Here is a 23,294-nt window from a genome sequence, read left to right as displayed (position 1 = left end):
TAACAGTCGAGACAGTAAACAGAGTATAGAAATAAAAGTAGAATTGTAAAAAGAATAATCAAACACATGATATGAAGATACATAAGATTACAGCGAGCGTTGCAATAACAGATGCAAAAACTTAAAAATAATTGAAATAAACATTTATTGAACATTTTTATTGAAAAGTAATATTGAGTCATAAAAAATAAAAATAAACGTTTGATCGCTGTATCCACATATTATAATATCAGTAGTATGTTTATATAAACATGCATATCTCCATGGTAACAAAGTCTTGTAAAAATACTAATAAATATTTTTAATACTTACAGCCTTTGGAAAATTTAACAGTAAACAGCCTTTTTATAATCTTTCTTGGCATTATTTATAGTACCTTGTATTGTTTTTCTTAAATTTTGCAAACAACTAAAAATGAGCGAACATGTGATACTAAGGCACAGTGGAATAGAGAGAGGGGTCTCTGTTACCCTAATAACACTAAAACTCCATGTTTTATTCCTCTTTCTGTCTCTCCAGTCTCCTCAGTAAAGTCAGAGGCACTATAAGGAATGCTGAACTCAATATAAAACATATTTCTGCTCCAGCCAACCAGTACACTGAAAAGTAGAATAAGTTTCAAGTTTAATTTATTTATAAATGCACATTTAAAACGCGCGCAGGCTGACCAAAGTGATTAGAAAAGACTAAGAAAGATAAATAAATAAAAGAAGAAAAAGTCAACAAAAATAAAGAATTAAATAATAATAATTAAATTATGTATGTCAGTCCACAAGCCTCAAACAGTATAAAATGCCAGTGAAAAGAAATACGTTTTACATCAAATAGTGTAATGAGTGAATGATGTGCAATAACTATAATGTTTTATTAATAATAAATAATCGAAAACGGGAACAACATACAGAAGAAAAAAGAGATTGTAGTTTACCTGAAGAAGCCAAAACAGGACCCATTGCACGAGCCAAAGCTCCAAGACTCCGAAGGATTCCCATCACTGTTCCCTTTTGACTGGCTGAGCCTTATAAACACACACGCACACACAAAAACACACACGCACACACGTCTGGTTTATCATCTCCGTGTTTGACAGCCAATGGGCGTAATGTTTTTAATACTATACAAAATTTTAATTTTAACCCCTGCCCCTAACTCCACTCTTAAACTTAAAGTTCGTAAAAAACTTTTTGCATTTTTTTATTTTAAAATATATTTGTCGCCCATGGGGACCTCAATTTTGGTCCCCACGGTGACCCAAGTCCCTGTGTGTTGGTATGCACTCAGGTTTAGGTCCCACCATGATTATATAAACAAATTCTATTATTAGCAAAACATAAAAATACAGTTCAAAAACTCACCATGACCAGAAACTTGCGCTGAAAGACAAGGAACAACGATGGCAGCGGCTACAAAACGTGAAGCAAACATTTAGAAATACAAACAAATATGTAAACGAAAACATGTTTATTTGCTATGTTTGTTATGTTATGTTTACCAAAGGAGTACAGAAATAACCCAGAATAGAGTAGTGTCAAATTCCATGCTATTCCTATGAGCAAAAAGGCCGGTATGAGTGATGCAATTGCCTGAAATATAAATAAAAAGCGATAATAATTAAGAAAGCCAGATTTAAAGTTCCACGAAAATCATACAAAAATGTTTTAATAGACTTGTAATGCATGAGAGAGTTTACCACGCGAACAGTCTGGATCTGACGACCTGGTTTGACCCTGCGGGCATAGCCGCCCTGGATCACAGCCATGGTGATGCCAATAAAAAAGAACATCTTTCCCTGATCCATGCTGAAACAGAAGCATTGAAGTGATTAAAACGCAGGCAATGAGTCAGGTGCTTATATACTCTACATACTAATATCCATATGTCATGGTTTTGATTAACCAAAGCGTGTTTCAGTTCATACAAATGAAAAAAATAGGTTTGTTAGTATAAGGTACTACGCTGTTGTCACTTTAACCTTTGTTCCCAATGTCAAATACACAAAAAAAGTTCCTTGTTCCTCATATCCTCAAAGAAATAATCTCAGGAGCAATTTTTCCCAGGTTCATGAGTCATGCATCATGACCCTGACCTTAAAATCAAAGACAATAAGACGCTTTATAATGTTGCTCATGCTATATTTTTTAGTTCTGCTACAGCTGATGATGTTTCCACATACATGCTTGTCTGTTATATTCTGTAGCCCCTGTAGCCTCTCCGACTCAAACATCTCAAACATACAAATTTAACACATTAATATGATCAAATATCAAATATGACTAAATTTAAGTTTCAATGGAGTCAGAATGATCTGCAAAGAGGATTGCAAAGACAATAGAAAACATAAGTTGTGTTATGTATGTTACATGCCTGGAAAACTGGAAGCGCTGATGTGTTAAGAAACTCAGCGTAAATTCCAGCCCAGAGAAGAGAAACAGATATGTGAAATACACCAGGCCAAGCACTTTTAGATTCTGCATTCCTAATGTAGAGGAAAAAAATCTCTTAAAAAGAAATACTGTGACAGTTTATAGAGCATGACTGAATGTATGATATGCTATTATCATAGGTCATTGAAACATTACGCTCACTTTGTTCGGTGGGGGGATTCTCTGTTCTCGTGACAGCAGTGAAATTGAAAAGGGCTGCAGGGTGAAGAAGATCCCCGGATTGTTGAATACCAGAAGTTTTAGATGATCCCTGTAAAATAAAAAACATTCCTCATTTCCATAACTAAACAAATTAAAAACCTTCACTGACAAAAAACCTACTTGTGCATACAAATATCTAAAATAGTTGATTTAATGGAATAAGGTTAAAACTTGAATTGTTTTTTCTTGCACTATTAGAAGATGTTTTTCTTGTTGTAATCGATCACTTTATTTTGATACATTTTAGAGAAAAAAACACGATTTAATATTTTAGGCCAGGCCATTTGATTCTTAAGTAAATGTGTTTTAACTTAAGAATGATTTGTATTGGAAAATAAGACAAAAAAACTAAGCAAGGAATGTTTTTTCCCCACAGTAAAGCAATTACAATTCGCACAATTCAGATCTGTAAATATCAACTTTGAATTATAAGCATAATTGAAAAACTTTAAGTCACACCCCCAAGTTGTTCCAAATCTGTATAACCAAATCTTTACTCATTTCTTAGTTCTGTTGAACATAAAAGAAGATATTTTGAGGAATGATTGAGAGCAAACAGTTCTGGGGCACTTTTGACTGCCATTGTCATTTTTCCTCCTATGGTAGTCAATGGGGTCCAAGCATTCTTCCGAATATCTTTCTCTGTTTCATCAGAACAAAAAAATTTGGAACAGATTTGGAACAACTGGAGAGTGAGTAAATAATGACAGAATTTTTATTTGTGAGTGAACTGTCCCTTTAAAAAAAGAATTATTTGCATTATATCATCACCTTACTGTCCTTATGTAAAGTCTCTGGCAGTGTGAAGAAAATAAAAAGCAGGTCTGCTATAGAAAACAAGACGGCCAGCATCGCGGGTCCTTGATAAAATATCTCAGCGTCTTTGCGCCTCAGTGCAAAATATGCTCCCATCAACGGCCCAAGTGTAAATCCCAAAGAGAAAGCAACACCAATCATTGCCTGCCATCACAACAAAAATAACAACAAATTACGACAAAATAAAGGCGTCGCATGAAGTAACTCTTTTAATATTTGAAAATCATCTAGATTATTGGCAACAGCTCACCATTCCCTTGTTTCTTGCTTTAGGGCAGGGCAGGTCAGCCACCACAGCCGTGCACAGACTGACATTACCTTTACAAATCCCCCCCACTAGCCGAGATAAGAGGAAGAGACTAAAACTGTGAGATAAAGCCCATAAAATGTAAGAGGCAATGAGTCCCACCTAAAACACGAGGAAATAAGAATCGTAAAACACTGAAGGTACAATGTTATCATTTTAATTTCGCACAGTGTGTTTTCACATTCTTCTGTACCCACAGTTGTTAAAAGCAGCAGAGGTTTTCTTCCATACACATCTGAAAGAGCTCCAGTGACGGGCGAGGACAGAAATTGAAGAAATGAGTAAAGCGAGCCAATCAGACCTAAGACATCAGAGAAGACGATCAATGCAAAGATCTAATTCAAAAGACCATGTGATGCCTTTAAATAAAACATTAAGACAAAATAAGTTACCGCCGAAAAGAACGCTGTTGTATTTGGTTTCCATAGGAACTCCAACAGCGCCCCTGAACCAATCCACAACGCTCTGTAGTGACTGATAAACGCCGTCCTGTCAAATACATAAAAATACGCACATTACTAGGTTGCTAGTTTTTGAGGTGGCACGTTTTTTTTACATTTATTGTAAAATGCATACTTACAATGCATTCAAACCATACATTGTTTCACCTGGGACTTGAACCCACAACCTTTGCACTGCTGATGCAATGTTCATTGGGCTATTGTAAAAAGTGTAATGATTGATGCCCAAAGGAACAAACTAAGTCATAGTTTCATTGATTTAAAAAGAATACTGGTTATAGAACAGAGGTAAATACTATAAAGTTCATTCATTCAGTACATCGTGTTATCTCGGTGTGTGCGGAAATACAGGGCTGGAGAATGATGTGTTTACAAAGCTTTACGATGCATCATAATGTCACACAATCTACAGTTGTGTGTACATGCATACCTTATTGAATTGTTAAACCCTTTAGTTGAACCCTTTTGAATAGTGAAACTTTTTAAACCCGTGCACTGGAAAGCTCAAAGCAAACACAACCTTCAGAAGATCAACTCACCCCAGTTTGACTGTAGTGGTCCAGAATGGAAGGCAGAAGTGGAAGAATTAGTGTAAAGCCTAGAAGATCAAGCAGCAGAGCGAAGAAAACCACCCAGATGACTCTTGAAGATCGGACATCCTCGGATGTTGAAGTCTTGTCGCTTGACATTTTTCCTCTCTGGTTGTGTTACCGCAGAAGATGCTTAAACCATCTCGTGTGCGCGCTGAACTGAACTGGAGATTCTTTGAAGAGCGACAGAAGAAAAACAAGCTCAACGTGTTCTGGGAACTATGGATCTGATTTAAACTGTATTTTAGAAAGAAGTATTTTAAACTGTGATTTCACTGTTAATGAATTTTACTTTTAATGGAGCACTACAATAGATACTTTTTCAGGAAATTAAAATGTTGTTACCATTTGTATTAGTATTCTACACTCACTTTGTTAATGTAAACTACAGTGTTGTTTCGTTAGAGTTAACGTGCATACGATATACAGTTCAGTTCCTTCTACACACAAGGAAAGCAGGACCGCCCACCCAGTATTTTAATCCACTTATCGTTTATGTGTTTCACTATTTCTATATTCACGATACAGTTTATCTTACCTTAAAAATGACAGCGTGAAAGTTGAAGATGAAGATGCGCTGGGTCCCACGCAAGCACTCGTAAACACACGCTCGCGCTCACGCACACCAGGAAGCGGGTGTCTGATTTCACCAGCAACGACACGACTGTGACGTGTAGAGGGAAGATCAGGATTTATTTGCCACAAGAGATTTATAAATGTAACGAACAACCTTTTTTATATGTATATATTTGGAAGATGCGTTTGTTCAAATCTATTTACGGTGCATATACATTTTATCAGCTGACATCAAACCCAAAACCTATGCACTGCTGCCAGCTGATATATAGAAAACATCTAACTAATAGCATATTAATTAATTTGATAAGTTTCAATTTTGTACGTTTATTTTTACATTAGCTTGACGTTACAACACATTTAAATGTGATTGTAACGTTTTTTCAAGACCACAAGAGGGAGCCAGAGTTCATGTTTTGAAATATTTGCCTGCTAAAAGCAAAATTCTGTCAAAATGGTACACTATGAAGGTCTAATAAAAATGTCACGCATAAACATATAGAACAAAAATGTTATCATGTAAAATGCAATTGAAATAAACTTCAGAATGAAATTGTAAAACGAGAAGTTATAGCAAAGACAATATAATAAAACTATAATTTTTTATCTTAATTATGGGTACTAGAGAATGAAAGATAAAGTTAAAACAAAAAATAAGTTACAAAACATTCATGAGAAAATATATAGTTTTATCTTTTTCATGAGCGGAACTATACAGCAAATCGCAATTTCAAGGGGAACACATGATGGGTGAACACAACGTGCGGACTCTCCCACAGTGATGTAAGTTCAAAACCGTCTAAATTAATTACATTTAAAAGATTGAATTTTTAACATCGTGAAAGATCATTCGCGCATTATTTGTCATTCCTTCTTTTTATTTATAGACGCTCGTTGTTTTCTTCCGTGACAACTTCCGTTAACCAATCAAAATCACGCAACGCTTCTAATGTCCTTTTCTTTTTACAAATGGCTCAGTATTAAAGGTCATGTGTTGTATTTGGATGCTTGTCAGCACAGAATATTGACCCACAATAAAAAAGAAAAAAAAAACATGAATTCATCTAGTTGCCTGTAATGTGTACTGAATAGTGTCCATTGTCTTCTTCTTCTGTTATTATGGTCAGGTCCTATTGTTCCTGAGGAGGTCCCTCATTTGCACATGAATGTAGAAGCACAATGGCTCCTTTGCAGTCCTGACATCTCTTACAAAGTTTGTCATGACAGCGCAACCCACAAAATGATGTCCACGAGACTACTGACACTGCTTAGCCCACATCCAGTTAAGAGGAGTCTACCACTCATCTGCAATGCTTACTTCTCAAATCTCAGAAGACACTATGAGAACGTCTCCACAGCCATCTGTCAGTCTGGATCCTGTTTTAACCAAATAACTTATTGCAAAAAGGGAATATGGTCAGTGTCACCGGCTGGCAACAGATGTTTCAGCCTCACACCTGCTGGGATTGTTAATGCAGCCCCGGTATCCATTCAGCCCTACCTCCGATTAATGAGACTGGACAAACCTATAGGTGAGATGACATGAAATGCTTTGGTTAAACTGACTACCCAATAAAATATTAACGTTGTACATTTGTAGGAACTTGGTTGCTGTATCTGCCCGGTGCATGGAGTATTGGGTTGGCCGCAGACCCCGGATGCCTCCCTGACTTTCGCATGCTGGCTCTGTTCGGCGTTGGAGCTTTGCTTATGAGAGGAGCCGGTTGCACCATCAATGACATGTGGGATAAAGACTTTGATAAAAAGGTTTGACAGAACAGTCGTACGAAATTTCTCAAAACCATTAGGCAATTTGATCATTATGGTTATGATGGAAGTGTTGCATAATATCGTAAAAGCATTAAACTCTGAACACTCGCCGCAGAGGAAGTTGATCATTTAGATTTGATCTTGACAGCTACATACATAAAATTATATTTCTGGTAGGTATTGAGGACAGCCAGTCGACCCATTGCGTCAGGGGAGGTCACACGGTTTCAGGCTCTGGTTTTTCTCGGAGGTCAGCTGAGTTTAGCTCTGGGGGTTCTGCTCTGTCTCAATTACTACAGGTACTTAATACTTTTAATATTCATATTGGACTAGAGTATAACTAGAGCAAAGTAGTTATTATTGCAAATTTGTCGAGTAACAGTGGTTTTCTCTTCCTCTGTTTAGCATCGCTCTCGGCGCTGCTTCTTTGTCACTGGTGGTCACCTACCCGCTCATGAAGAGAATCACATACTGGCCACAGCTCGTTCTAGGTGCAATACTGTAAATGTGCTTAACTCTTGTATGTTGTTCATGTTTTTATTACTCAGCCAATGTTTACGGGTCTAGTAGACCCACAGCAGTATTCTGTTTGTGAATATATAAAATTTTGTTAAAAAAAAAAACCTCATCAGCATACATGGGAAGTATTTGTTATTTGTTCAGATGAAAATTTGACTTAATAGAAAAAACAAGGTTTTAAGAGATAGTTCACCCAAAAAACTGTGTCATAATTTACTCACCCTCAAGTTGTTCCAGACCTGTACAAATATCTTTGTTCTACTGAACACAAAGGAAGAATTTACTGCAATAGTAGGAAAAATGTATAGTATGGGAGTCAATGGGGGACAGTATTTTTTCAGTTTTGGGTGAACTATCCCTATAATTCTGTAAAACTTTGATCTTAAAGGTGCAGTGCATCATTTCCAGTCTACTTTACTCAAACATCATTTACACTTCTACAAATTAACCTACAAACTTTTTTTTAAAATAACTTAAAATACAACATATGTTAAGTTTACATTACATTTTATTTGTATTTGAATTTGCTTCATTTTTTTATCAATTTCATTTTTAGACATTTAGGTTTCATTTTAGTTTTGCTTTTATTTATTTCCAGTTATGAATTTTAAACTTATTTCAGTTTATTGCTAAAGCAAATATTATAAATGTCATTTCTTGAACTCTAATTTTTTTTAATAGTATTTAGGCCAATATTTCACTTTACAGAAAAATAAATATAAGCTGTAGTTAATATATTTAGATTATAACCCAAACTTGTTTAATATGAAAATATAAAGTTTGTCTTGCCATATTCCAAAAAAAACATAATTTGAAAGGATTTCTCTGTGATTCTTACACCCATAGGTCTTACTTTCAACTGGGGTGCACTTCTGGGCTGGTCTGCCGTGATGGGATCATGTGACTGGTCTGTGTGTTTACCTCTGTATTTCTCTGGCGTAATGTGGACATTGATTTATGACACCATCTATGCCCATCAGGTAGATCATCTTATTGGTTGTCTCATGACACTCGCATATCTGTGCCTAGTGCTAGTTTTTCACGTCTTCCCCTCTTGAGCAGGACAAAGAAGATGATTTAAAAGTGGGCGTGAAGTCTACGGCTCTGAGGTTCGGCCAGCACACTAAACAGTGGCTGGGCGGGTTTAGCGTGGCGATGTTGTCCGGCCTTGTTCTAGCAGGAGTCAACGTGGACCAGACGTTACCCTATTATTGTACACTGTCTGCAGTGGCTGTTCATCTAGCACATCAGGTGAGAAGCTGCGCTTTTTTCAAATGAGAAGCAGTCTGTGATGCACAACCGTGGAAAAATTAGTCATTTTTGTCTTGTGTTTTGCAGATCTACACTGTGGACATCAACAGGCCTGAGGACTGCTGGAAAAAATTTGCCTCCAACCGAAACCTCGGACTGCTTTTATTTTTGGGAATAGTGACCGGCAATTTATGGAAGAAAAGAAACGACGATCAATATGAAATGCAGCTTAACTCTGCTTCAAATTAAAACCTCTGGTTGAGATAATGTTTATTGCAAGACCTAATACATGTAAAGTGGTGATCGTTTTAAAATATTTATTAAACCGCTACAAACAGGCTTGAATACAATTTCTTAAATAATTAGAAAACGTTACATCTATAAAAATTAAGGTTAACATTGATAATGCCAGTAAGTTATGCCTACATACAGTACAGACCTGAACATTTTCATACAGTGAATACAAATATAAAAATAACAAAAGAAACCACTATACAGGTCAGATTTGGATTGTTTTAGTAGAGTAAAAAGAAGGGAGACTGAGCGAAACGAGGCCAGCTATGTGCATTGAAAAAACGCAGAACCAGGAAGGAACGAACTGTAATCATAGGAAAGACGAGATGATGATAATACATGATGGGAATGGTTCATTTGGAAGAAATGTTAAAAACGTGTGTAATATGGTCACGAGGAAGCCCTCTCCTCATACGGAGACTCATACACGTCCATGGGTGGGCAGGTGCAGACGAGATGTTGGTCTCCGTATATGTCGTCGATTCGTGAAATTGTAGGCCAGAACTTGGTCTCGGGTCTCACAAAAGGCTAAAACAACAGATATATGATTTAGAAAAGATTTGAGATGAATTATTAAGAAACGACTATTTAGGAAAAACGGGACACACCGTGGGAAATGCAGCATACTCTCTGGAGTAGGGCCGGTCCCATGTGTTGGAGGTTATACACGCCAGCGAGTGAGGAGCCATCTTGGATGATAGAGGGAAAGAAAACAGAAAGAAGAATCAGTTTAATTTCCCATTTTGCTATCATTCATGTTCATTCTATACAAAAGATATTGACATTGTCCTAGACATATCACGTGTTATAAAGGATTTAAGTTGTAAATTTCTATTGCATAATACTTATGTGCCAAACTGTTCTATCCAAAGCAATTAATAACTTTATTCTGCTGAACACAAAAGATGATATTTTGAGGAACGCTGGTAACTAAACAACATTGGACCCCATTGATTTCCAATGTACGAATAAGACGACAGAGACATCTCAAAACATCTGTGTTCCACAGAAAAAAAATTGTGACATGTTTAGTTTTTAATAAAAGAATTAATGAATATATAAATAAATTTTATATTTATTTTGGGGTGAACTGTCCCTTTAACAAACATTCTGTTACGCCTCATAAACTTTTATGTGAGTGTTTTATTGTGCAGTTCCCATCAAAAGCTTTATTTGTATCATGTAAAACGTCTAACACTCACCTTTAGTGGATTAACCCTCGAGTCCATTCTGCCCTCTTCAATGTCTGCTATTTCCTGTCGGATGGCCAACAGCGAATCACAGTACCGGTCCAGCTCGGACTTGTCCTCGGACTCTGTAGGCTCGATCATCAAGGTTCCAGCCACGGGCCATGACATAGTAGGTGCATGAAAACCTGACAGAAAAGATTCTGGAACATCAGCACATTGTAATACTCGTGAAAACAGATTCATTTACAGCTGTCTGTCACTTACCGTAATCTTGAAGCCTTTTTGCAACATCAACCGCCTCAATGTTTGCAGTCTTTTTAAAGGGCCGGACGTCCAAAATAAATTCATGAGCAACAAACCCTACAAATATGATATAATGCTTGTATATAATTCACCATTAAGACAAAACAGACAATTCTTGCTATTAAAAAATATTGCAGCGGGGTTATATTTTTTAACTATTAAATTACAATCAAATATAAAAAATGTTTTTATATCATAATCTTTAATTAAACTTTTTCCTTCCCTCCCCCTTGAAACCACATCAAACCTATTTTTTCTTCCGCTTCATGCCTTCAATAAATATTCAAATGACCGGGTTTCCCCAAATAGTCCCTCTGTCTATTGGTCAAATAAAACAGCACTGACTTAACAAACGTTGCTATATCAGGCTGATCAGGATGTGGATACAAAGCAGAAGAATCAATAAATCAATGGCTTCCATAACCGAGACAAGGTATTATTGTGTATTAGAACGATTCATTATTTAAAGGGATAATTCAACCAATAGGTCACCTTGTGTCATTCAAAACCTGTATGATTTTGTCTTTTGCAGGAAACAAGATATTTTGGAGAACGTTGGTAACCAAACAACATTGGATCCCATTGACTTCCATTGTATGGACACAAAACCACTGAGACACTGTTCCATAGAAGAAAGTGTCATAAACAACACGAGAGTGACAAACTATTTTTGCAAGCTCAAGACCAACAAACCTTTAGTGCCCCTGAAAAGAATTTTGTAGTGGTTTTCCAGTCTTTTAGCCATGTAGTTGGCATTAAGGATGGCCACCTCTGTAGCATGTACGAGACCCTTTGAACCCATCATCTGTTATATGCAAAAAAAAAAACAATAATATTTCCATTTCCTGTAATATACAATACGATGTACACGAAAGAAGCGCTGACCTTAATATATGCCCATGAGATGGGCAGGATGGCACTGGAGCCCCAGGGAGCGGCGCTTATTGTGCCCAGAGAGCTCACTGCATTACTAGACTGTATGTTCACCACTGGGTGCATGGGCAGGAAGGGAGCAAGATGCTGTTTCCTGTTGAAAAACAAGTCATTTTGTTAACACTTGGTGTTGACAAATCAAATATTCCCAATGATGATTAGATATCAGTCTCACTTGTATTTCTCAAATTAAATATACTTACACTCCTATCGGTCCCATACCAGGCCCGCCTCCACCGTGAGGAATACAGAAGGTTTTGTGGAGATTTAAGTGAGAAACATCAGAGCCGTAGTCTCCCGGTCGGCATAAACCCACCTGTTTAAAACAAAGACATTCATGAACATTCAAGCACTCCCCAAAAAATGCCAAAGCAGATGACTTTACTGCTCTCTACACGCATCTTACCTGTGCGTTCATGTTGGCACCGTCCAGGTACACCTGTCCCCCGTTCTGATGGATGAGCTCACAAACTTCACTGACGTTCTCCTCGAAGACGCCGTTTGTGGAGGGATATGTGATCATGATTGCAGCCAGATTTGCCTTATGTTTGTCCACCTATGACAACTCTCGTCAGAACCATGGCACCAAACATGGGAATTTTGACAGTTCAAACTGTTTTAAGGCAGATTTTATCCCATTGCTCATTAATATCCAGATTTCCACAAACATCCAGCGTTAAAATATTGGTTTAATGCAATATAAAATAAATGGGGCGGGGCTGTGTGATTGACAGACCATTGAAAACAATCTTTCCAAACTGTACAGTCCAGCTTTAAATGTAACCATTAACAAGAAAACTGTTGACAGTTTAAGCTCAAAATATTCAGTTAACTATTGACAAAAGGTCAACCTGCGCATGACATCGTCGTGTGTGAGAACTGTACGTACCATGGCTTTCAGGTGAGCCACATCAATGCTGCCATCTTTATCCACTTCCACCACCTGAACTTTCATGCCAGCCATCTGAGCGCTGGCCGGGTTCGTCCCATGAGCGGATTTAGGAATCAGACACACCTGCACAGATTCATACACGTTCATAAAGGTGAACATCTCCTAAATACTCCGGACACGTTTGGCTTTTTATCGTCTAGGTCATTTATTCTCAATTGGGGGTACGTGAGAGAAACTGACATTTAGGAATAAATTATAATAATAATATTTTTATATGAATTTAGGACTACACAAAGATGCATAAAATATGAATTAATACATTTAGATATAATAACTGTTTGACTCTCATTTCACTGTATTTTAAAGTAATATGTTGTAGTCAAAAGGGGTACTTAAGCCAAAAAGGTCTGAGAACCAATGGTCTAGGTCAAATGAAATATGCGGAACATTCTGACATGGAACAAAGTGGCCTTCATGCTTAAAATTGTGTCATTTTGGGCGATCAAGGACGGCGTGTTTTTCATGATCTCAAAAATCCCAAATATGGTGTCTTCCACAGGATCTGAAGCCATCATTTCTGGGCTTATTTACTCAACCATGGCAGTTTGAACCTTGGCTGTGTTAAGAGTCGCATCTGCTATCTAAGATCTGCTTATAAGGGAGTTGATAAAAACACAGGTTACAAAACGCTATCGTGACTTGACTAAGCAGTCTCTAGTTTTATTGCTTTCTATCTTTCGGTCCATCTGAATATCAAGTATCGCCTCACTTTCACCATTTTCCACTTTTTGAAGACTGTGAAAATACTCTGAATTTTAACATATCGTGAACCAGCAGCCATGTGTAGGTCACAAAACTTGAATGAATCCAAACAAAGACGATTTCAGGATATTTCTTATTGAATCATCTGAGGGGTGACACTTTAGATCTTTTCATAGATAAGATGCTTCTGACTGTTTTCTCAAATCAAATTCTATATCAAAGGTTAGACTTTGTGAACAGATCCTTTCGCTGTCTACTCACCGTTCTGTGCGATTCTCCTTTGGAATTCAAATAGGCTTTGATAGCAGCCAGGCCGGCATATTCCCCCTGAGCGCCACTGCGAGACGGAGAAATCAATATTATCATGTACATGTAACAGTTCAGCCTCGGTAAACCAGAGGTCAAAGATAAGCTTTGAGTACAGTATGTTAATAGTCCTGTTAAAGTGTCAACCAAGCAGAATGCACTGATGCGAACATCAGACTTATCACAACCTGAATGAAAACAAATGGTGAGGTCGGCTTTGCGTTGTGAACCATCTATCATGTTTAATATTTGTCTTTACGTTTGTTAGGTTGATGTTAGGTCAAAAGATGGCATTTAGAACAAATATTGAGACAGAGTACCTAAGTAAAACCCTCATGACTCAAAACATTTGACCGGTTGTGTATATTTGATTAGAGTCACATGACTTAAATGTGTCTCATGATCGTGGACTTAATATGAAGGTCAGCTGACAGGGAACGTTCTCAGAACTAATGCTAATGCTCGCAAACAGTTCGTAATATAAAATATTATTTAAAAAAAATCTCGCAGTAACAATAAACAACAAAAGTTCATTGGATCTGCGTTAATTAGCCATAACAGTCCATTTTTTTCAACATTACGTTATCGCTAAACGTTTTAAATGTTATTCTTAGAATCCTACAACCTTTTTGGTTTCAGTATTTTTAAATGCCAACATGATTCAGAGTGAATTTGTCATAACATAACATTTTTTCAACATTACGTTCTTAAACTTTATTTTTGCATTTATACAAATTAAAAACCTTTTTCATTATTTAGGAAAGCGTTATTTTTACATTCCTATAACATTCAGAACTTTTTTGTTTTCATTGTTTTTAAAACTTATTGGGGGTCATCTCAGAATGTTTTGTTAGCTAGGACAGTTTTTCTCATTGTAAAACAAAAATGACAGAACAATACTAGGGACCAGAATAGTTGGGAAGTCCTTAGATACTAAGTGTGACTACACTGAGGATATTACATAATTTTCTTTTTATTATTTTTTAAATCAGAATTTCCATAGTTACATTTGTGTCATTCCATTGTTTTGAGGAGTCTAATTTTATTCTAAAATGTGGAAAAAGCTGTATGTATATAATATAGCTTATGGATATGTTTTTTTCTGGAGAACTTGCCTATTTGGTTGAAAGGAGATATTATCATATCCTGTGATCTCACAAAGGTCCTTCTCAAGCTGTCGGAAGAGCTGCTGATAACCTTCAGCCTGGTCCAGCGGGACGAACGGGTGGATGTTAGCAAACTCTCTCCAGGTTATTGGCTGTTGAAGAGGGCAAGAAACAGTGAGAAGATCAGACCGTTTCATGGCAGAGTTAATATGATGACTCAAGTGGATCTGAAGACTCACCATGAGCTCCGATGAACTGTTCAGCTTCATCGTGCAGGAGCCCTAAATTCAACAGCAAAGATTTACTGCAACGTTTATCAATACGATTACAAAATACTGATGAAACAAACATTACTCACCAATGGAATCATACTGTGGACGAGGGAAATGTCTTTGTTTTCCAGGCGCTTCATGTAGCGTACAATATTAGTCTCCGAGTGATAACTGAAACGGAGTCAAATAATTCAGATTCAATATTGAACATTAATATGTGACAAATCTATCCATTGATTTCTGATCACAGGAAGTTCAGCCAGTGGCAATATTTCCTAATTCACATTTCATTTAAACCCCTCATAGCATTTGCTTTTTGACACCAAAATGCAATAAAAACAACAACAACAACAACAAAAAGCCGTCTGGAGTTTGAAGGAAAACTTTTGAATTTTGGATGAACTAAGTCTCTAAACACATCAGTAAAACAGTTCCCAGAACTGACCAAACCAACCTGTTAAACACTGGGTGTGTGAGAAACTTGCTGGTTCTCTTGAAAGGGCTTGCCAACAACCCCTTGTTTCTCTCACTCATTTTCTCGGCGATAAGCTCCTGAAAAATGACAAAGTTGAATCAATAAATGGATTTCAATAATCTTAAACATTTGTCTGAATCGGTGTACAGAACTCACAGCTGAAGATTCACATCCAAAGATCCACAGAAGATCATCCAAGTCTCTCTCTGTGACCGTTTCATCCAGAGAGACTCCGAGCTTAAAATCACAATACCAACACAAACCATTAGCATCATTCCCAAAACCCTATTTCTAACCCAATTGTTTAGCGTTCCACAGAAGAAAGAGTCATATACAGATTTTGAACCACATGAGAGTCGGTACTCACCAATCCATCACCATAGATGCGCAGGTTGACCTCCCTCTGCGTGGCTTTTTCTAAAATGTCCTTACCAGCCACACCACAGTTGATCTTAAGCGTGTCAAAGTAGTTCTCGTGCTGGAGCTTGTGTCCGGCTCTTTTCAAACCTATTTTTACCCAAAACAACACATTTGAAACCTGTGAACAGTTATGTAAATCTTAAATATGAAGACTCGGGAGAAGTACTTGCCTTCGGCTAGAATCAAGGTTGCATTGTGGGTCCTCTCTGCGATGTGCTTTAAGCCTTGAGGGCCGTGATACAATGCATACATGGCTGCCATGTTCGCAAGAAGAGCCTAAAGTAAAGAAAACATTGAAACGGAGCACAAAAAAAGTCACGCTTCACAACAGAAGAGTTTGATAGAAATTGTTTCGCTCTACCTGAGCAGTGCAGATGTTGCTGGTGGCTTTGTCCCTACGGATGTGCTGCTCTCTGGTCTGCAGAGCCAGACGATAAACCTCTTTTCCAGCAGCATCTCTATACAAGACGCAAGAAGGATCAGAGGGGCCATGTAACACCTGTTGCTCTCAAGACTTCAGTGTATAATACAAAATAAAACCCACCTGGTCACTCCAACCATCCTTCCTGGCATCATCCTGACGAGATGTTCTTTGACGCCAAAGAATGCCGCGTGAGGTCCACCATAGCAGAGAGGAACGCCGAAACGCTGAGAGCTGCCCAGGGCGATGTCTACTCCAAACTCGCTCGGAGGACGAAGCACACAAAGTGCCAGCAGGTCTGTGGCACAGCAGGCCAGGGCCTTAAAAAACAAACAGTTGTTGTTTGCATTCAATGTTATAGTGAATTTCGGTGCATTTCAGAAAACAGGGATTCACAATTTTTTTTTTTTTATAATTAACATTGAATTTTTTCTTCAATTAAATACAAAATATGCATAGATGGAGGTATCACGATGCACAGGTATTGACAATAATTGGGATTTTTAAAAACACAATAGTTGATACGGCGTTAATTTTACACACATGATAATATCGTAGTTAAGTTTGACGCTGATAAGTTAGAGTCCCAATGGTTACAAACCTATATTTTGAGAGTAATTAATTGGCCAAAAAGAGAGAAAACCAAAAAAAAACAAGATAATTTGACTAATAGTATTCTTTATCTTTACTTTAGCAAATTAAATAGAACAATAATATACAATAATATTGTTACTGTGAATTACTTTACAGTGTAAGCCGCTTATTGAACTCTGGCATTAAGTCAGCCATAAATAAATATAATTTCAAATATGAATTTGACCAATAGTATTGTTCATTTCTTTTTAAAACGGATGTCGTGATAATATTGCTATTGTGAATGATTCTTGACACAATAACCGTGTAGCACAAATCTGATATCATGACTGCCCTATGTATGGAATAAATCATACATTTTGTCGCTTTGTTGTATTCTGTAAAACTGCATTATGAGAATTCTTTAAAACATTAACTTTTAGTGTGGGACACAAAAGAAGATATGTTTAATATTAAGAAAGATAGCTGGGAGGTACATACGCCGCCCTTGTGAGCCCGGTCAACCAGTGCGGTGAAATCTTCCACTCGGCCCTCAGTATCGGGATACTGGAAGAGCACACCGCTAACATCATTTCCACTGAAGTCCATCTCATGAGGGAGCTTGAGAACGGTCTTCACGCCGATGTAACTAAACAACACAAATGTTCATACTGTAACAACATGCAAAACATATTTTTCCATATATTGGTGAACTGGGAAATAAATCCTAATTTCCCTACTTGGCTCTGGTTTGCACAACTGCGATAGTCTGTGGATGACAGCGCGGGTCAATGTAGAACGTTCTTCTTTTGTTTTGCCTTTGAAAAGAAACGGATGAGTGTTAATTGTCATGTTAACTCAAGTCTTCACTCCCAGCCCCAGAGTGGTTCCCTGCATCCGGGTGAGCCGGTCTAACTAGGATTAGATCAGAAACAAAATTGCGACATTAAATTGCAAATCACTTCAGTTTTTGAACAGCTAACCTGTTACAGAGTTGCATAGCCTCTGCAGCTGCGGTTCCTTCGTCCAGCAATGATGCATTAGCCACCGCCATTCCTGTGATGTCGCAGACCATAGTCTGATAATTAAGCAAACTCTCGAGACGTCCTTGAGACACCTCAGGCTGGTAGGGCGTGTACTGCGTCACCCTATAAATTATACAAAGAATGTGCTTTTTACATTTAATTATATATTGCACTCATGTTATCTTCCTATATAGGAAATGTGCAAGCTTCAAAAAGTAATCCATTTAACTCCAGTGGAGCCGTGTGTGCGATAAAATGATTCATATTTTGATCAGATTTAGCATAAAAGTGCTAGAACATGGGTAACCTCAAGTCTTTAAAAATGTGATTCTTATGATGGCTAGCTACGAACCAAACGCAAATTACTGAGATTTTAAGTTATCAACATTAGCAGACTATTTCCTCCAAAGCAACATCAGCAAGTGATTCTTCTAAGACTTCGATATTGCTAAATATTCTCAAAATATTAAAGGCTTCCCACACACAGATATTGTTTTGCAGTTGGTAACCGGCTGGAGTTGTGAGGGATGCTTCCAATTTTTCGGAGTTTCAACATGTTGGTACCTATATACCCAGTATGTTTATAAACTGAGATGGCATGAGGGCGAGTACATTTTGGGTGGGAGAACTATTCCTTTACACTACAAGCTTATCTAATGCTTTAATAAAAATCATCTTACTTCTATTAACTTGTCTATAGGGTATGTTCTGTCCATGCACAAACCAACTAAAAGGTTTGTGTAAGAAATACTTTTTTGATCTGGGAAACACATACCATCCAGAATTCTCCAGTAGGTTTCTTTGTATGACCTGTGGAACGGAGCAGTTATAATAGCCCATTCCGATGTAAGATCTCCACATCTTATTCCTGGAGGCAATCTTCTGCAGGGTCTCAAGAATCTCATTCTCACCTGCAGTGATTAACACACAGATAACATTACATTTGCATCTCTGAGGTTACAGTTTGAAACCTCTCAGTATGTTAAAAAACGTCTCTTATCTGAGATTAAAGGGGTCATATGACACGGCTAAAACTAATTTAATTGTTTGTTTTACATGTAATGCAATGTGTTCAAAAACGCTGTATTTTCCACATACTGTGCATGTTTGTATCTCTTTACCCCGCCTCTCTGAAACGCGCAGATTTTGAACAAAACTCATCACTCTGAAAAGCGAGGTGTGCTGTGATTGGCCAGTTACCCAGTGGGTAGTGATTGGTCGAATATTGTAAGCATGTTACGGAAACGTAATGCCTCTTACCATATTTTGAACATCGGGTACCAAAGCAATTGTACTGAAAGGTAAACCCTCCATACCTTACGTATACATTTGGGCGGTCTTAGTCAAATCATACCACGAACTGACGTAGATTTGTGGAGGTGTGGTTACACGAGGCCTTTCAGGAAGGTCTGGGTGAGCATTCGCTTTTGGATAGAATGCATCTTTTGTTCCGACACTTGAATTTTTGCAATTTAACATGGCTAATACATGTATGGGCAACTTATAAGTTAACACAACAAAGAACAGAAAAACACGTTTTTGCACCATATATACCCTTTAACGAAACATGACGAAATCCTTGCCTGATGAGTTCTGAATACAGTTCAGAAAAAAAAACTGATTCGAGAGTAAAATAGATCATTCATGTCTGACCTATTTTTGCTGTGCAGAGACAAGCTGAATGCAGCGTTTCTTTCATTTTAACAAGCGACTGCCACTGTGACTTAGATTTGTTAGGAAGCTTTCTCACAAGACTTGATGATGGCCAATGGAAAACATAAAAACAATGCTAATTGCATTTCTAATTTGCATTTATTTTTCTATTATAATGTTTTTTTTTACACTAACAGGCACTGCGCTCCTAATTTTGCGGTATCCATTGCTATACAATACAATAAACGCTTTCATCAATAGATCAGTTACTTTTACTAAAATAAACCATGCATTCCAAGAAAATACTTAATTGAAACATCACAAGGCAAACGCACCATCCACATATTCTTGCTGACGTGACCTACAAAACTACACTAAATAATTCAACTGTGCACTGGTTTCCCATTTAAGAGATACAGAGTGTGTTTGTAAATTAAATTGTAATAGAGAAAAGGTAAAACGCAGTAAACACAAGGCATTTACTGATGAGTAGGTGATGAGTTTAAAGGCTTGCAGTGGCTTGAGAGCACATATAGACACACAACATTCCACTGGCATTGTCCTGCAGCTTAGCAACACAGCAAGCGAACCGGGCAGAGATAATGCTGTATTAAAAACTGTTATGGGGGTGGAGGGGGTATTACATCTGACCACCTCAGATTAACATGTCTATACAATGCATTTTTGAGTAAACAAACATAATTATTCATCCTTATTTATTACATTTAGTTTTTCTAAATCTATCAATTACGGTTAGTATTATAAAATAAGTAAAGTAGTGAAAGTTTGGACAAGGTTTTGTGCGGATGTGATTTTCTCAAAGGATTTGCCGAGCAAAGCTGGTGCAGCTGAACCAGCAGAATCCAGTCCAGTCTGCTTCAGCACTCGCTTTATTCTACACACTCGTGCCGTAAATCAGACCTGATGCTGTGTGCATTTCAAAACGACACTACAACCTCATACATCAGTTTGTGTACATGACAATGGTTTGATGGTTAAAACTGAATAAGCTAAAAGAAGTGCAGTACAGACTGCTCTCAGAGAAGACACAAATTAATCTAAAAGACGATGCTTTTAAATATGCATAAAGAAAATTGTACTATTCGGGCGTCAATTTTATTAGAAGAGATAATCAAGATTATTATAATGTTTTAAGTAACACACAATAGTTTAATCATCACTTCATACACATCTGGTACAAATGCTCCAACGATTTTCAATTTTAGCAAATGCGCATCAAACACTTATCAGATGTTATAAAAGCAACGTGAACTCGAAGCACTGTTCAATGATAACTCAACGAAGCGTTAAGATATTACGCAAAGCTGTATGTGAATAGATGCTACCGCTAACCAGATCAAACTGGCCGTGTGACGCTGAACTTTACACTCTGATTGTCATCGGCTGTGGGCGTCAGAAGATCCGCAAAAACAACTCCTAATATGTTCAAAGGAAGACTTAACGCCACAAAAAACTCCATTGGCACACAAAGAGCGTGTAGCCTACATTCAACCCTCCGATGCTCTCCTTTGTCGAGTCCGGCTGGTTAAATAAAAAAAAAAATCCCCCAAAAATCCGATTTCGTTAATAAAACTAAATATTAGATGGAAATGTGCTGAATTATGCGTAACGGCGCGGAGCGAAAAGCCCGGTTTGGAAAACGGATGCTTAATTTAAAACATTGTTGCAAGAAAATCTAAGCAAATGAAACTGTTACACTGTTGCCGATTTGCTTACTGTGTGCAAATACACGATGAAATCACATCAACAAACGACACGTGTTTCCTCTCGGCCACTGAAGAGAGCGAGAGGCAAAACTTACACACGGGATCGTCCATTTTCAAACTTCTTCCCAGGCGGATGAATGCGGGAACCGTGTTTTCAATGAGATGAGAGATCGACTGCAATGAAGGGAACAACATCAAACACACATTTTGATGTATATGCGAGTGAAAAATGTCGTGCGCTTGAAAGTCAAGCGAGATCTCTCATCGGGAAAAAAAAATCAGTGCCATTCAGGATTTTATTTAAACACATGTAACGCACGAGTTCAAATTGGTCAAAACAGAGATGTTGCACATTAGTTCATACTTTAATTCCGACAAGTGCACTTTGTTACCTCAAGTCCAAGAGTATTGAGCATCTCTCGTTTCTCCTTGTCACCAGGTCCAATATGTCTCTCGGAGAAATCATCGTGTCTCGGCAGTATCCTCTCAATTTTCCTGGACGACAAAACGTGCGAGGTGCTCAGGGTGCGAACGCTTGGATTTAAAGCCCGAAGTTTCCTAAAACGATCACCTTTGCAGAGATTCCTATAAGGCACGCGGGCGTTCATCGACCTGCTGATGATAACGCCCCAGGATTTCGCGCAGCTCTGCATATTCTTCACTTTAGATTTGACCAAAATTCTACTGAAGAATCGTTCGAGCCAACTTCCACGCCGTGCACGCCACTAAATGTCTGCGAAATTCCTTAAAAGTGACTATTTTATACGCCTCCTCGTTGCACAAGGAGCAGCCAATCGATAAGGGAAATCTCTCTGACGCAGGGACAAACCCCACTCTCGCACCCCTGTCACTTTCTTTCTCTTCATTACTCATGCGCTCGCTATTCGATGGTTATAAAACGCCTTTGCCTTTACACGTTTTATAGTTGAATTCTCATGGAGATAGACAAATGTGGAGCAACCACACAGTGAATGTGGAGTTTTGTTGGCCCGTATTTCAGTTTGGGTCCATATTTATTTCTGTTCGAATTGAATGTCACAATTGTTTGAATCTGATCTTGGCTTTTCTGGTCACCAACAAACAACACCAATCAATGATTTGTGAGTGGTGCACAAGTACTGTTGCTTAATTGAGCATTGCAAGCAAACTGAAGATCAAGAGTTCAATCCCTGGAAACACGTCAAATGTGTTCATCGATAGACATTAGGTTGCTTTGGATATAAACATCTGCCAAATGCATAAATGTAAGAACATTGCCATAGTAAAAGCGCTTAATTTTTATTTAATTTTTTTTAGTTACATAACTTAATAAATGTTTAGCTTATTCATTTACATGACGCTTTTAATCTGATCTGGGAGAATTAAAGCACAAGTTTACAATGCTGTTTTCAAGTAATAAAGATGAAGCTGCACTCCAAATAAATGCTGTATTTTTTCAACCCGTGGTTGTGGTGTGTTGAAAAAAAAATGTTTTGCTCTATATTTGTTTAATTTAAAATTAAATTTTAATTAGATGGACCAGTACTATTGTTAAAATGATCAAGAACGTCTCAGTGGCTCTGTTGAGTTCTCCATGCAAAATGTGGTTTTCAAAATTAAGTCTGTGGACCCCAAAGGATCCTCCAGAAGGTTTCTAAGGGGTCCCCCAGAAAAAAAAGATCATGTAAAGATTTCAAAAGTCTACTAAACATTACAGATTCTTCATATTTATTTCTACATATGTATACATTGTGGAATTTATGTTTGTTTTGCATCTTTTTAATAAGTTTTTCTCACCATAGTTTAAACCAGAGATTCAGAAAATCTCATTGTTATTGCAGTACGCAGAAATGTATAGGCTATTACATGGATAAAGATAGTGTCTCTACATTTTGAAGTGGAACTCCATCCCCCATCCATCTGTAAACATATATAGAAATACAAAAATATAGATAAATACGTATTTTAGAGAGGGGGTTCTGCACAAAAGGTTAATCATGTTTGGGGGTGCTTGAGAACAACATTTGA

General features: G+C 37.5%; 3 protein-coding genes across 3 annotated transcripts; 1 reads left to right on the top strand and 2 right to left on the bottom strand.

The window, feature by feature from the left end:
* Positions 1-123: 123 nt before the first annotated feature.
* On the bottom strand, positions 124-5,469 carry mfsd10 (major facilitator superfamily domain containing 10). The gene is made up of 13 exons (XM_056746189.1): positions 5,358-5,469; positions 4,769-4,992; positions 4,161-4,257; positions 3,966-4,069; positions 3,712-3,870; positions 3,417-3,605; positions 2,586-2,694; positions 2,365-2,476; positions 1,691-1,799; positions 1,493-1,583; positions 1,356-1,403; positions 929-1,018; positions 124-599 (listed from the first exon to the last, which is right to left on the bottom strand). Exons 2-13 carry the CDS (start codon positions 4,916-4,918, stop codon positions 496-498), a joined length of 1,362 nt encoding a protein of 453 aa, XP_056602167.1. The 5' UTR covers positions 4,919-4,992; positions 5,358-5,469; the 3' UTR covers positions 124-495.
* Positions 5,470-6,110: 641 nt separating this feature from the next.
* On the top strand, positions 6,111-9,273 carry coq2 (coenzyme Q2 4-hydroxybenzoate polyprenyltransferase). The gene is made up of 8 exons (XM_056746403.1): positions 6,111-6,178; positions 6,523-6,927; positions 6,996-7,162; positions 7,343-7,464; positions 7,571-7,656; positions 8,531-8,664; positions 8,747-8,935; positions 9,023-9,273. Exons 2-8 carry the CDS (start codon positions 6,558-6,560, stop codon positions 9,182-9,184), a joined length of 1,230 nt encoding a protein of 409 aa, XP_056602381.1. The 5' UTR covers positions 6,111-6,178; positions 6,523-6,557; the 3' UTR covers positions 9,185-9,273.
* On the bottom strand, positions 9,239-22,114 carry gldc (glycine dehydrogenase (decarboxylating)). The gene is made up of 25 exons (XM_056746402.1): positions 21,680-22,114; positions 21,383-21,461; positions 18,683-18,818; positions 17,866-18,030; positions 17,623-17,700; positions 17,384-17,531; positions 16,433-16,629; positions 16,250-16,346; positions 16,059-16,164; positions 15,836-15,975; positions 15,625-15,705; positions 15,448-15,545; positions 15,080-15,164; positions 14,961-15,002; positions 14,731-14,873; positions 13,571-13,646; positions 12,545-12,670; positions 12,062-12,211; positions 11,859-11,971; positions 11,608-11,749; positions 11,416-11,527; positions 10,684-10,779; positions 10,432-10,604; positions 9,838-9,918; positions 9,239-9,757 (listed from the first exon to the last, which is right to left on the bottom strand). The coding sequence occupies exons 1-25, from the start codon at positions 21,938-21,940 to the stop codon at positions 9,620-9,622; spliced, it is 3,063 nt and encodes a 1,020-aa protein (XP_056602380.1). The 5' UTR covers positions 21,941-22,114; the 3' UTR covers positions 9,239-9,619.
* Between the last annotated feature and the right edge of the window lie 1,180 nt (positions 22,115-23,294).

The sequence above is a fragment of the Triplophysa dalaica genome, chromosome 4 (assembly GCF_015846415.1).
Source record: "Triplophysa dalaica isolate WHDGS20190420 chromosome 4, ASM1584641v1, whole genome shotgun sequence".
Classification (NCBI taxonomy): Eukaryota; Metazoa; Chordata; class Actinopteri; order Cypriniformes; family Nemacheilidae; genus Triplophysa; species Triplophysa dalaica.
Note: the sequence above shows the minus strand (reverse complement) of the source record. Positions and strands in the feature narration are given on the sequence as shown.